The sequence below is a fragment of the Acipenser ruthenus genome, chromosome 6 (genome assembly GCF_902713425.1).
Source record: "Acipenser ruthenus chromosome 6, fAciRut3.2 maternal haplotype, whole genome shotgun sequence".
Taxonomy (NCBI): Eukaryota; Metazoa; Chordata; class Actinopteri; order Acipenseriformes; family Acipenseridae; genus Acipenser; species Acipenser ruthenus.
Genome location: NC_081194.1, coordinates 58,311,995 through 58,326,574, shown reverse-complemented (window position 1 = coordinate 58,326,574; position 14,580 = coordinate 58,311,995). Strand labels below are relative to the sequence as shown.

The 14,580-nt window shown below is 39.5% G+C and overlaps 1 protein-coding gene across 3 annotated transcripts in view; it reads right to left on the bottom strand.

Annotated features, from left to right (window-relative positions):
* The window catches only part of LOC117411207 (phospholipase B1, membrane-associated-like), a 41,034-nt gene extending 27,230 nt beyond the window's left edge, over nucleotides 1–13,804 (bottom strand). Inside the window, exons 1-14 of one of the 3 annotated variants that reach the window (XM_034018499.3) lie at nucleotides 13,672–13,804; nucleotides 12,521–12,573; nucleotides 11,568–11,631; nucleotides 10,884–10,942; nucleotides 10,202–10,236; nucleotides 9,548–9,582; nucleotides 9,098–9,173; nucleotides 8,626–8,677; nucleotides 7,376–7,456; nucleotides 5,868–5,933; nucleotides 5,557–5,636; nucleotides 4,205–4,283; nucleotides 2,608–2,703; nucleotides 2,080–2,160 (exon numbers count right to left, since the gene is read on the bottom strand). In XM_034018499.3, coding sequence (XP_033874390.2) covers nucleotides 2,080–2,160; nucleotides 2,608–2,703; nucleotides 4,205–4,283; nucleotides 5,557–5,636; nucleotides 5,868–5,933; nucleotides 7,376–7,456; nucleotides 8,626–8,677; nucleotides 9,098–9,173; nucleotides 9,548–9,582; nucleotides 10,202–10,236; nucleotides 10,884–10,942; nucleotides 11,568–11,631; nucleotides 12,521–12,573; nucleotides 13,672–13,726 — 912 coding nt within the window. In that variant the 5' untranslated portion in view covers nucleotides 13,727–13,804. Of the gene's footprint in view, nucleotides 1–2,079; nucleotides 2,161–2,607; nucleotides 2,704–4,204; nucleotides 4,284–5,556; nucleotides 5,637–5,867; nucleotides 5,934–7,375; nucleotides 7,457–8,625; nucleotides 8,678–9,097; nucleotides 9,174–9,547; nucleotides 9,583–10,201; nucleotides 10,237–10,883; nucleotides 10,943–11,567; nucleotides 11,632–12,520; nucleotides 12,574–13,671 lie in introns of those variants that run through there. The other 2 variants (XM_059025593.1, XM_059025594.1) reach the window with 2 other exon arrangements.
* Between the last annotated feature and the right edge of the window lie 776 nt (nucleotides 13,805–14,580).

Genomic DNA, 14,580 nt, shown 5'->3' with positions numbered 1-14,580 from the left:
TTTTGCTTTATATTCAGTATCACTACGAATTGGCTAAAGGTTCTACACTAATTTCATTAATCACTGCAAAAACATACAATGGAAATGATAAAAGTGTGCAGGTTACATAAAAGTTTCAAATGTCACTCTCAGCCCAGCTTCAGGGCATTTCTTTTCTCTGTGAAGAGGACATCGTTTGCCGCACGCAGCTGGATCAGTTTTAGGGTCTCTTCCTCTGTCCATGTATTTTGTAAAATGTGTATACAAAATTGATATATATATATATGTATTTAAAATAATGTTGAAATATATTGCTCGCTTATATAATCTCCTAGTTTTGTAGCTACCTATCTAGTTCATTAATTAATTAATTGATAGATAATTAATTCCAGCAATCAATATGTACTGAAAAGATTTCACTGTACTTTCTAATCATATATTTAAATCATGATCATAGATTTAAAAAGATGAATTTTATTATCTAAGGGACTCAATACAACATACATTTCACAAATAATTTGCTTGTTAAATAACTTAACAATATCTACAATTTCCTAGCTAATTACATTTACATTATAATTATGTGAAGCCGCATCTGACATATTTGCAAATTGTTCCCACTTGTCTCTGCCTTTAACGTAAAGAGTTCTGGGACTTCAGCACAAAAACTGTTTTGTACACTCAGTCAAAGGGTGCAGTGAAGGGCACATAAAGCTCCCTTCACTCGTTCCCTAAGGAATTGGGACAACCCTTTAGATGGCGAACATAGTACTTCCACCCCTCAAGGGAAGGTAACGAGTGAGCAAGGGTGCGGTTTGGGACGCACGGTGGTCACGGGTTCTGTGATTAGTCGAGAACATTGAACTTTATCAACACAACTTAATTCCACCTTAACCAAAAAAAAAAAAAAAAAAGAAAAACGCTTTTTACCACAGAATGGTCACTCTTTAAAAGAAGTCGAGTGTCTGAATCTCACATCTACTGTGAATACTTCCGGACAGACTTCTCTGTGAAACATGGTGGGCATCATGGCTATCACTCACATAGGCCAAAGAAACACCAGCAGCAAGCAAAAGCTGACACTCCCCATTACTTTGTTTGCGCAAATGGGTTTTGAGGTTTAACTTGCTTTAAATAATGAATTATTGGATACTACACTATGGGGTGCCATGTGTAAAAAAAAAAAAAAAAAAAGATTTAACTTAAATCTTGGATTTTTCCCCACATATAACTTAAATCTTGGATTTTTTCCCCAGATTTATAAATGTTGTGAATGTACTCATCAATGTTAGTCTAAACAAGAAGAAGAATACAACAGTTAACATAACTTTCATATGTTAGACCTGTACCAAGATGCTGTTTAACTGAGCAGCAAACAACACCGAAATGATACCCAGTGCCTAGCCCTGGCGTTACAGCACATGAAAGAAAACAAGTCACCGATTGTATTTACTATAGCCATCTAACTGTATCCTGAGGGGCCACATTCTCTGTAGCATGCAAGCAAGCACCCTGTTTTTATCACAGTTTTATTATTTTATCACAGTTCTTTATTACATCATACACCCAGTTTTATATTTTCCCAGTCATAAAAGCAGCAAAAACATTTGTACAAACTACAAAAACATCTGAAACACTATCAGCGATTGCTCGGTTACTAACTGGCCTGGATAATTCAGTAGAGCTAGTCGGGTTCTGAAGAGCCCAAGATAATCTAACTGATCCTTTGACAAAGTTTCTAGGCCAATTAGCTACCAGGAACCGGACATGTACTGATGGGCCAAATGGCCTCCTCTCGAGCGTAAACTTTTTTTATAATCTTATGTTATAATAAAAATATTATAGTGCTCCCACCGTTATGAGGTGGCCCTTTATAATGCAGAACAGGTTATAAGACGGTACAGTCATGGCTTCCATTTGCCCCATAATGCCATTACACTGACACTAGCATTCTCGTTATAAAGCAGAACACAAATAGCACAGTCTCTTAACTATGGCTCCCAACTACAGCGTTATAAAGGGGGAGTACTGTAGTAATAATAATAATAATAATAATAATAATCCCCATCCTCCTAACCCCCTTCTAAATTGCTGGCTCACCATGCTGCCCCACAGCTCCAGGGCGATCCTGCTGGCTCGGGACATCCTGTCCAGCGCAGAAGAGTCAAAAACACTCCCAACCTGCGGAGAAGAAAACATATCGCAGCGGGTCAGGGGAGGGCCTCGAAGGCAGTAACTGTACCGGAAATCTGTTAAAATGTAAATATTTGGTAGACTCTGATATTGAAGATACAGCCATCTAAAATGTCTTTGTAGCAGTTTGTATTAGATATTTTGTATAATACTCAGAAACACGTCACGTTAAAATAAGTTTTACTGTTTAATAATTCTTAATAATGCCAATAGCTGCTATTTAATATATATATATATATATATATATATATATATATATATATATATATATATATAACAAAAATAAAACAATAAGAATATATGTGGGTGTGTTAATTGTGTAGTTTTTTAAAATAGGAAATAAAAACTAATTATATGAAGCTTTTTGTAATCCCACGATGTAGTTACTGCTATCTGAATGCTGAAGTGTGTTTCCTTTCACGGTTTGTCACTGACCTGTGGCAACGCGTCTGGAGTAGGATAGAGGACCACAGTGAAATCCTCTCTGTTGCTGTAACTCCCATTGTCCACTAGGCGTTGCTGTAGAGCTCCCTACAAACAGCAGAGACATAGGGAAATGCATTCAGTTTAACAGTTCTCTTGAGAAGTATAATTCGATGTACTCGCATTGCCGTCAAACAAGTTTATCCGTTTGCGGCTGATGAAGTGATGAACAGTGCAGAGGTGCAGAAATACATCCATAACTAATTAAACTTCAAGGATACTCCACAAACATTCATGGAGTGCTGTGTTTATATCACTCATGAAGGTGGCTCTAAACAACCCAATTGACCCATTCGGGGGCTCATCTGGGTCCAGAATAACAACAGCGCTGCATGAACCTTATGTACTCATAAGTCCTGAAACAAAACTACATGAAGCAATAGAAATGTTTTGCAAGATGACGAGCGATAGTGATAAATAGTGATAACGAGGGCCGAGATATCAAATTCATAGGGGCTCCCGAGTGGCCCATCCGGTAAAGGCACTCCACATGGAGTGCAGGCTGCGCCCTATAGTCTGGACGTCGCCGGTTCGAGTCCAGGCTATTCCATTGCCGACCATGGACAGGAGTTCCCAGGGGGAGGTGTCCTCGGCTCACCGCGCACCAGCGACCCCTGTAGTCTGGCCGGGCGCCTGCGGGCTTGCCTCATTCGTTTAAATGACTGTCAATCATCAAGACATGCACTGACTGTCCACTTTCATTTGCCAGCTACAGTGCCTGTCATTCTAAGTACCTACTTTGAAATTAGCAGGTTAAGGTGTAGGTAAGCTTTTGCTATAGGTATACAGTGACAGTTACTACTTTGATTTGAAAATGGGGCGCCAGAGGAAAACACTCAATGACCGGCAGCTGAAGTCTCCGCGGCAGGGCAAAGCGGGCCCGTCTGCCTTCAGTTCCAGTGAGTCCAGCTGTGCTAAAGCATGAAAGGGGAGCTCAGACTCCGAATAATAAGTGCAAGTTAGTTCTGTTCAACTATACAAAGTTTGTTCTGTGCATATTATTTTTACACGTAAATTTATACTACACATTTATGTAATACAATTTTATATGCTGTGTTTTCTATGGTTTATTTGAGACATTTTTTAAATTTGTTTAGGATCTTTATCTTTACAAGGTATTGCTCCGTTATGATGAAACGTTATTTCAATTAGAATGTTGGTAACCATGGTTTTACTGCATGTTGGATATGATAAAGGGTTTTCGCTATATGGGACGTTTCTCAATGGCATAACTTTTTTTTAAAAGCATAAATGTCAATTTCACCCATTCTCTGCTTGAATTGAAAAATAAAGATCGAAAAAAGGGTAAATTCTTTCTAAAATAAGCGTTGATATTAATCGTCAATTTCGCAAAAAAAAATTAAAATCGAATAGTAGCAAACCTAAATATAACCGACACAATATATTAATAAATATAATTATACTAATATAATACAGCTCAACCAGACAGGCAATGTAATAGGATATTGTTTGAGATTACATCAATGCCATGGTGCTGACTGCAGATCTATAGTCACAGTATTATTAACAGTAATAATAATAATAACACCTCTAATGCCCATGTGAGGAATGCCTCATTCAGTCTATCCGCTCCACCCAGCAGCTCAGATTCACAGACTCCGCACCCCCTGAAAACAGAAAAAATATTAGTCGAAAAGCTCATGTAGGAAACACAAGGTTATACATGTCAACCCTAAGTGTTCATACCAGTGAGACCCCTGCTGAAAAAAACTTGGGATTGATGAAAAACCTTAACTTAGACCACTAGATTTTGTTTTGAAGGGGGGGGGAGGTTACGGATCAAGATTTTTGCACACGGCTGACAGTTATACTACTGACCTAGAAGGGTTATGCACACCAGGAGCGAAGCAAACAACACAAATACAGCACGAGTACATAAAAAAGTCGTGAAAAGAAAATACTGTCTCCTTTTGCTCCTTTTGTGGAGACAAAATAAAACAAAGAAATTGTCTGGCTACACCACACACTAAAAAAAATTAAAAAAAATAACACTGATTGTTTATATGTGATCTTGTTTAACATGTAAATCATTCAAAAATAATACATTACACATTTCTTTGTAAATTCTGCAAATTAGTTTAATATACTTTTTTCTTATTGATTTTCAGTTTTAATAAAATCTTCAGTTAGTGTGTGAATGTGATTGTTATTATTATTGGTCAACATTTAAAACAAAGAAGCGACATTTTACAGAAATACGAAACCAGTGAATTCAAGAGAGATAGACATACCATCAATTTCCAATTGTTCTGTTATTTCTTATCATATGGCATCTTTCTTTGTATTGTCTTTTTAACCACTGACACGGGCATCATAAAGAACATTATATTTTTCGACTTTAATAATGTAAATTTCTCTTATTTCTGTGGTAGTTTCTGCGTGAACGAGACAGTAACAGTCTGACATGCTCTCCTTCTCTGTCCGAGTAATGACGTCTTGTGTACAGAAACATAGAAGATTCGTGCAGACAAACCGTCAGTTTGAGACAACAAGGCAATTCTATCTTTGGAGTAAGGGGGAAATTTGCGTAGCAGCTACAGGAATATAGAATGGTAATGTACACCTCTTCATGCCCCCCCCCCCCAAAAAAAAAGAAATACGCTTGGGCAGTTGTATTAGATTTACCGCTGTATCATGTATAATGGGTTTCGCAGCCTCGCAAACAATAACAAACTTATGCACAAACGTGAGAATCCATTGCACAGCCGTGAGACTCTCAAAATTGTGAAAAACCGGGAGATTCTTGAGCAGGGCCAGATTTTGGGGTGAAAACAGACCATAAAAATCTGTAAACTGAAAATGAAGGGCCTTGAGGATCTAATGACAGGAAGCTGGTGCTGGAGAGCTGAGCCCTTTTGACCTGGCGAATACTAGTCTTACCTACTATCTCCACCACGCATCCTCCTCTCAGAGACAGCCAGAGTGCTCGGCAGAACCACACTCACCAATGCTCTGGGGACCTGAGGAGAGGAGGAGAGAGGTGAGGAGATGTTTTTATTTATTTATTTATTTGAAAAACACCCGAACACAAAGGCATGGCCCCTCCCACTGTAAACAAGCCCCTCCCAATTTGAACAATGTTCCCATATACAGCTAGTCCCTCCCAATACCAAGCCCCTTCTCTCCGGTCACCTCTCTGGCTGGCTCTATGTCATCCTGGTCAATATGTCAGTGAGCGCAGAGCCTCTCACCTGCCTGTGCAAAATCTCCATTGCTCCTTCCACTCTCTTCACTGCCTTCTCCAGGGAGGGCTTCTCCTGAAAGACATTGAAGCATGGTCAGCATCTGCCTGTTAGCTTTCAAACAGCAGCAAGAGAGAGAGAGAGAGAGAGAGAGAGAGAGAGAGAGAGAGAGAGAGAGAGAGAGAGAGACCCCCAACACTGAGTCTGGGGGAACTCCTTACAGAAAGGTAACACAAAATAATCAATGAGTGAGTGGAGACACAGATAGACCACAGTTGATTGTTTGAGTTCATGTTTGCATCTGATTTTAATAGATTGAATGAATTAATTATTCATCTTTAATGGATTAAACATTGCCGGTGCAGTGGGGCGTTCTGAATTCAGAGCTTGGCGAAGCCGCTATTATGACGTTGTGCTGCTACAAGTCGGCCATTGGAATATAAGCAATACAATTGATTACATGGATTTTATCTCCTCATACTCTCTATGCACCCTGTACTTATCGCTATAATAACTTCAGTAGTACTCACTAAACTAATGCCCTGACCATAATGCTTTGTGTTTTAACACTGCTACACTGTAGTGTACTCTAGTAGTTCCAGTATTCTTCATCTTATCTGTGTCATAAACCAGTAAAACACCCATCTATCTCCCGCACTTATATTGACAGTGATTCTGCAGAACCCTGTTATCAGCTGTGAACAAAAAACTGCACTGCTTTTATCTCAAGACACTCGCTACAGTGTATAAAACACACACACACATATGCACGCAGGAACGTACAGTTCTCATTATGCACCACGATAAAAAGCTAAAGTAAATATTTCTACATTACATACATTTCTCTTAAACCTGGTTAGCATAACATGTTTTTCAATCTCTGCAAGACATTATTAGCTGCTATTGCAGGCACTAAAACATATTTCAAAGCATAACACGGCAGTTCCAGGAATTCAGAATCATTGTACTGCCTTTACAGATTGCAGGTAACGTTTTGAGTAGCAGACTAGCACAGTTTAGAATAGACTCGTCAATAAACCTGTACTTCATCCACACGCTTGCTCTGACAGCAAGCTGTCTGGCCCTGGCACATTGAAATGAATACTTCTGTCCCAACAACATTAGCACCTCTTTAAGAGGGGTCCCTGTATGACACAGAAGAGGCAACTTACTTCACAGTTGCATCTCAAGCTTCATATCTCTATGGTGTCATGAAATCCGTTAAAACGGAAACAATGGAAGCTGTATTGAAAAGCTGTGCAGTCATCAACGGCTGGATGTCACGGCTACATTGTATCTGCTTGGGAAGGGAGCGTGTGCAACTGGGGCTTAATACTTTTCATTACTGTGTAAAAGATCACCTTAAGAGTTCAATTGAGTTTACTGGGGTCCCTCTCTGGTATTTTTTGCAGACAGAAATACACAAGGGAATTGCATGACCTGACAAGGCCATCCCTATTGTCTTGTGGAGCTTTGTTTAGATCACTTGAAAGTGCTGTAACCCCACTGTGCTTTACCTCGCTGTCACAGAAGCTACACAGCTCTTCCAGGTCAACGAAAACTGTGATGAACTTCCAGTCTCTCTCAAAGTCAATCTCCTGCATGTAAAATACAGAGGTTATACTGATGCTCTCTGCCGGATCACTGCCCAGATAGGATAGAAATACAGTATATTAAAAACGTATTTAAAAAACTGTACACAAACAATGCGTCTAGGCCTATAGGTGGTGCTGAGAAAGGTTTGTAGTGATTTCAGTAATATTGTCTTTGGAGAAACTAGTGTAAACTTCATCAAAAGTTGAAGAAAGAGTGAAGTATGATGATTCATATCGCAAAAGGTACCAAGTGTATGTGTGTTTTTTGGAACTACAGTACTAGTTGTGGGGTTCTATGCACAGAATTACGATGTACTGAAATTTTGGCAAATACTTCACTGTGATTGGTTGATTTTAGATGTGCGATTTATAATATTTTGAATATGTACTTAGAAATATACTTGGAAGCATATTTAGAAACATATGTTGAAATATAAAAAAAAATTGAAAGTATACAGAAATATATGTGAATATATGACGGCATGCATCGTTCGTGCTATTTAAATGAAATTTATAATTAAAGTTCGGGAGGCGGGTCAGACACCAATCTCCGTGTCACCAAATTGAATCATTCAATTTACACATTAACTAATTAAATTGTTAGCACTATAAATACCCTCTTCACTTATCTCTCAGTTGCGTTTTGATTTCATCGTAACCCACCACCTCCCCATCTCCACCTTTCTTAATAACAATTTTTATGTTTTATCAATGGGAGTCTCAGCCTCGTCCAGTTGGCCAGGCAGCGAACCCTCAAACCAAGTTAGGTTTGATGCCAAATGAATGTGTATATACAGCATACTTTTCTGTAAAATCGCATACTCCGCATTCTCTACAATAAATATTTGTACTAAAACATTTTGTGATTGGTGTTTGTCCCGAACTACTGAACTTATATTATAGAAAATAATACAATATATTGATATTTGAAATATATTGTTTACTGTTTTGAAATATACTGCAATATATTTATAATCCATTGGGTGGAGAAGCATACAGCAACTTAACTGCCCAGCATCGTTGTCTGTAAAACTATCCCAGAGTCTGTCCCTCCCTGCCTCCTTCTCACACGGGCTTACTCCCATGGAAAGCATCACACTGTGTATAGAAGCAACTGTCAGCTCAGCGGGGCTCGACACAATAACAATACACAATAATATGAAGAACATTACCGCGCTGTTTCTCATGCTGTTTATGAGCTGCTGAGCTTGCTGAGGGAGAGAGCTGTGAAAGAAAAAAGGAAATTAATTAAATGACATCCTCCCAGAAAGAAAACCTCCATCCTTTCTCTGTGCTCCTGCCTACACTTCACAGTGCTGCTTACCCAGTTTTCAGCACACTAACCCGTTTGAATACTGTATGCTCTCACCATGCCTACCTGTACTGTACCACTGTCCACTGTGCCCTGCACCCTGTGCTTTACCATCTATGCTTTCTCCATGTTCCCCTGTGCATGATCATTCTGCCATTTTCTTTACACTGTTACCAAAACACGTATGTCAACAGATATCAATAGCTTATACTATTTTACTGTTGCTACCTGGAGAACATTTAAGTGGGTTTGTCCCTATCCCACCCATCTATACATATGTGATTACCTCCCTCCCCCTCACACACACATACAGCACTCTGCCAGTCTCGTACCTCAACCCAGCCAGTGGGGTCAGGGAGGAATCTATTTGAAGCCTGGTCACTGCAGGGTTAAATATTTGTAGCATCTCTGTGAAAGACAAAGACACATGAGACTGGATACCCGTGCTTACTCACCAGAGATGTGGAACACTGCACACTGGAGAAAACTGTGTGGTCCAGTGGTTAAAGAAAAGGGCTTGTAACCAGGAGGCCCCCGGTTCAAATCCCACCTCAGCCACTGACTCATTGTATGACCCAGAGCAAGTCACTTAACCTCCTTGTGCTACGTCTTTCAGGTGAGACGTAATTGTAAGTGACTCTGCAGCTGATGCATAGTTCACACACCCTAGTCTTTGTAAGTCGCCTTGGATAAAGGCGTCTGTTAAATAAACAAATAGTAATAAAATAATAAAACTAAAGACAGTGAGGCACCATCGCTGGTGGGCGGACTATTGGACATACCTGTTATTCCCTCCAGCACCCTGGTGGTTTCATTGCTGAAATGAAAAGAGGAATTTTTATTATAGATATATGTATTAGATATTATGTAAATGCACTAATAAGGCATTCTAGAACAAGTTTTAAACTGTAGTATTCAACAACTACTGTTACAGCCCAACCCAGACAAGCCTTCAGTGGTCAGACTGCAGTCAACTCCACTGATGCAGCAGAGCAAGGCAAGGTATGGGATTCAAAAAGGAAAGAATCCTTATAGAAAAAATTGCAAATTACAATGCTATTGGAATACCATAATAATGCCTGTAAAATTCCTAGCTGAACCATCAGCAGACCACAGCATTGGAAACCCAATGGATTCGGCTTGTATTTTTTAGAGTGGTCCTGATGCAGTAGCACAATGCTACTGAAAAGGTTCCAAGGTACTGCAGTTGAATTCATAACACTTTAAAACCATGTATATGTCTATGACAGGACAGACACCCGGCACATGTGTGGAAAATGTGGATGAAATGTGATTGACAATAAGTGACTGCCAATGTAGTTCAGCTCAGCAAGCCATCTGCTGCCCTTGGGCCTCCAGTACAGAAGCACTGCATTCCCATTGTGTGCTGCTGCACTTTCATTGAAGACCAGCTAGCTTTGTGAACAAGTACTTACTTTCCAGTGGGCACATTTCCAGGGAAGGTGGCCTGCTGCACAACACAACATAAAAGAGGCGGGTTACTGTTGGAGCTTTATAACAAAATACTACATTTAAAGATAAATGAATGAATGAATGAGATAAATGAATGAATGAAATGAATGAGATAAATAAAGCAACGATAAATGAATGAATGCATTATTGATTGCGATAGCTTTACTTTGCAAGCCTCTAAAACACTGATTAATCTAATTTTCAATCCCTATTTGGAGCCTCAGCTACATATTTTTGTACCAGCACAGGCTGGTTTAGTTGTATTTGAAGGCTTTTGTGAAGAGGCTAGCTTTTTGCTTCTTGCTTTTACATAATCTCAATGCATGGATTATTACAATGTATAATAATATGATAACATTGGTAAAATGATATGCTGGTATTTGTCTATGTGTTTTGCACGGAGGACTGATGAATTTTATCCTGGTCATCGTCTGTTAATAAATGTACACGTTTCTGCAATCAAATAATGAGTAAGTCTCAGATCTGACTTATTAGTGTGTCTGAGAATTATTATTATTATTTTTGTTTGTTTTGTGGGACTCTTGTACCTATTAAGAACAGCTGATTTTTAAGAACACAATAATTTGCTGGTATTGATTTCCCAGCTATTCATATTGCCACTGCAGCCTCAGTCCCCATACTCACAGGCTCCCAGTCTCCGATGCCAGCCACTACAGCGATGTCAGCGGGTCTCAGGCTGTGAACTGCAGGGGAGAGCACAGGCAGGACTGTCACTTGAGCATAAACAGGTCCCGGATCACTGGGACTACAGTAAGGTAAGTGACCCCTCCATGTTTACACTACACATTATGTGTACTGGACTTTATCTACATTCAGTAAGAACAGAAGACATTTTACAAATTAGAGGTCATTTGGCCCATCACTGCTTGTCTGGTTCCTAGTACTGTATCTAAACAGCAGCATTTTGAATAACTTTCCTGTCAGAAAATAGCATAACAACTTATGTAATAAATGTTGATATACCAGAGCTAGTTATTGTTGTCTGTTTCTATGCAGTTTACATTTTTGCATAACTGTCGGATATGCCTCTGCATTGGTACTTCTTTCAAAATATTTGTGTTTTAATATAAGAACAACTATTTATAACAACTAAATTATTCAGAAGAACAATTAGCTGGGGTGTAATGAACGTAAGTGAGTGTTTAGTTGTGACTGTGAGTGGACATGTGAGTGTGTGTGTGACTGTGACTGAGTGTGAGTGAAAGTGAGGTGTGAGTGAATGCGAGTGTGTGTGTGACTGAAAGTGAAGTGTGAGTGAATGCGAGTGTGTGTGTGTGACTGTAACTCTTACTGTGAGTGCACTCTTACCAGAGGCTGGGCTGGACAGGGAGGGGGTCCCGGGACTACATGGCAACCCCCAGGGTCTCTCGATCTGTAAGGACAGCAGCACAAACAGTTAGTCTCAGTTCATCTCTGAGAGGGATTGTTATTCATAAACAAATAGTGCACAAGAGAAGAATGTCACAAACACCCAGCCAGCCAAGCCGAGTTTACTGGGGTACTAATGTCTCCAGACACCACTGCAGTTTAAGCAGAAAGACTATTTACACAATGCAGACACTCAGGAGGAGGAATGGAAGTGTGATGGTGCACTAACACACAGCCAGGCGATTTCTCCAGTGTACATGGTGAGGTTTCGTCTTATAAGACATGTCCAATATGGACATAATCTCATTATGATTACCAAGCCTCAGATAATATTGGATGAACCAAGATCACAAATTGAACAGTCTCACAACACTACCATCTAAACATTGTAAAACACAAATATTATAATTTGTAAATTAATACGAAATAGTCTCCAATAAATGGATTCTGTTGGGTAATTAATCTAATTAATTATGAGACGAATCTTGCAATTAATTGTCTCAATTATGGCTCATCATTAACACTTTTAGACAAACAAAACCAGATATGATCAGAAATCATTTACAGCAACTTGCAAAGGTCACACAACACATGGAGAATAATAAACCCGGCACCAGTCGTGACCCATACCACCACAGCAGAGTATCAATGATTCATATCGCTGTTAATTCATAACATCAAGCAGGAAAGAAGGGCTCCCGAGTGGCACATCCGCTGACGCTGTAAGTTCTGAATATGGCTGAACGGCGGGCTTGCAGAGCGAAAGAAAGCTGACTGCTGACGCCACTCGTTTAGAAGTATGGGAGTGCTCGTCTTCGTCTCTCCCGAGTTAGTTCGAGGGTTGCAGCCGTGAGCCAGGTTGAATAATAAGGAAAGGAGAGGAGGATGGTTACCTTCACACGGTCACTCTTTGAGAAGTCATTCACAGGGCTTTTGAGGAGGCTACCTACAAAACAGCAAGAAAGAAACTGAAGCAAGCTGCAGCAGGAGATGATCATCGGCTTCCTCTACGAGTAGAGGGAATGCAATTCATTGAACTGATTTAATGTGATAGGGATCTCATCAGCAAATAAAAATAGGTTCAGTCGATATTAATACAGTTCTTATGCTAATAATTATCCAAAACTTGAATAATCTCCAAGTACAATAGTGTGTTTGTAATGTTGGGAGTTATTAGTTCTACTACGTATGAAGATAAGGATTAGTTTTAAAAAGAATGTTGCTACATTATCTACAAACCCACAATTAAAAAGCAATGATTTCCAGGATTCAAAAATCATGGAGATTACGGTATCTGTTTCACGGTACAACCGAAGTTAAACATTAATACAAAATAAAAAGGAAATACACAAAACTTGTATTTAAAAAAGAGAAGCCTTTTTAATGGATGAAATAGTTTTGCATGTGTAACAACAGAACAAGACTGAGCCAGCTAGACTTGTAAGGCACTGTTCTAGCTAGACAGTAGCAGAAGCAGATAGAACCTTTTATAAACTTTGTTCTCATTTTGTAACATTAGGATTTTCTCCTTTTCAACGAATGAAAAGTTCATTCATAGAGCAAATGCTTTGAAAATATAGGTGCACAATATAGTAAAGATCAGTAAACAAGTTCTCAATATTAACAATAGATTTGAATACATGATTTGGTGAATGCATGTTTTATTTTTCATCTATAAAACCAATGATTCAAATGGAAAAGTAGTCCAGCCCTTTAAGGGGGTCTGAGAGAGAGAGAGAGAGAGAGAGAGAGAGAGAGACCCCAACACACTGAGTCTGGGGGAACTCCTTACAGAAAGGATGTCACCACACAAATGGTCTGAGAGAGTAACACAAAAATAATCAATGAGTGAGTAGAGACATAAACACACAGTTGATTATTTGAGTTAATGTTTGCATCTGATTTTATTAGATTGAATGAATTAATTATTCATCTTTAACTGATTAAACATTGCTGGAGAGAGAGAGAGAGAGAGAGAGAGAGAGAGAGAGAGAGAGAGAGAGAGAGAGAGAGAGAGAGAGAGAGAGAGAGAGAGCCCGGGTACCTTGCAGCTGTCCTAGCAGGACCACCAGCGTGGCCAAACTCTGTGCTGTCTTCATGCCTGCCGTCTGGTATGGTCTCTGTCCTCTCCCTTTCCTGTTGCCTGCAGCAGTATTTGCTTCATCCCTGCTGTCGGCTTTATATACCTCCTCTGACATACAGCCCTTTTATAGGGTCGTTTACCCCAGTCAGCACACTGCTTTTACTGCACATATTAACGTGACCCTTCACACAGTGTGCCTTAACACAGCAATAAGGAAATGAGTGACAGGACCTTCAGAAAGCCACTCTCCCCTTGCCATTCAGACCAGGCGCTGTTTAAAGTGGTTAATACAACTAAGCAATCCTAACACCTGGCCACTTCCATCCTCTCTGTATATCTCAAATTAGAAAGCAGCATGTGGTTTAGCAAACATGTCTTTTAAAAATATCTGGTCCTCAGAGAGAATTTGTCAGGTAGAGGGAATTCAGCAGGGAAGTGACTGTGGACTAGTCAAGCCTTTTCCCTTCTTTAGGCACACAGAACAACACAAACTGTTTTATGTAAAATAATAAGACTATTATTCACATAAATGTTTGATGCCCATAAACATTGATAATGTAACAACTGTAAAACACCCTACACACCAGGTGGCTATCCCTTTACCCAGTGAGACATGCAAGGACCAAGATAATTACTTTTTTTTTTCCTGCTGATGCAAAACTTTTGGACATAACTGTATATATACAGGGTGATTAGAAAGTAAGTTTACCACATCAACCATTTTTCTAATTTTCAGGTGGTTGTCAATCGTTGATTTTCTGATGTGATCCATCAATCACACAGTTGCACAGACGGCAAAACAACTTACCCCATCTTCGTAAAACATTTTTTATTATTTAGCAGACACCTGTATCCAAGGCAACTAGGGTG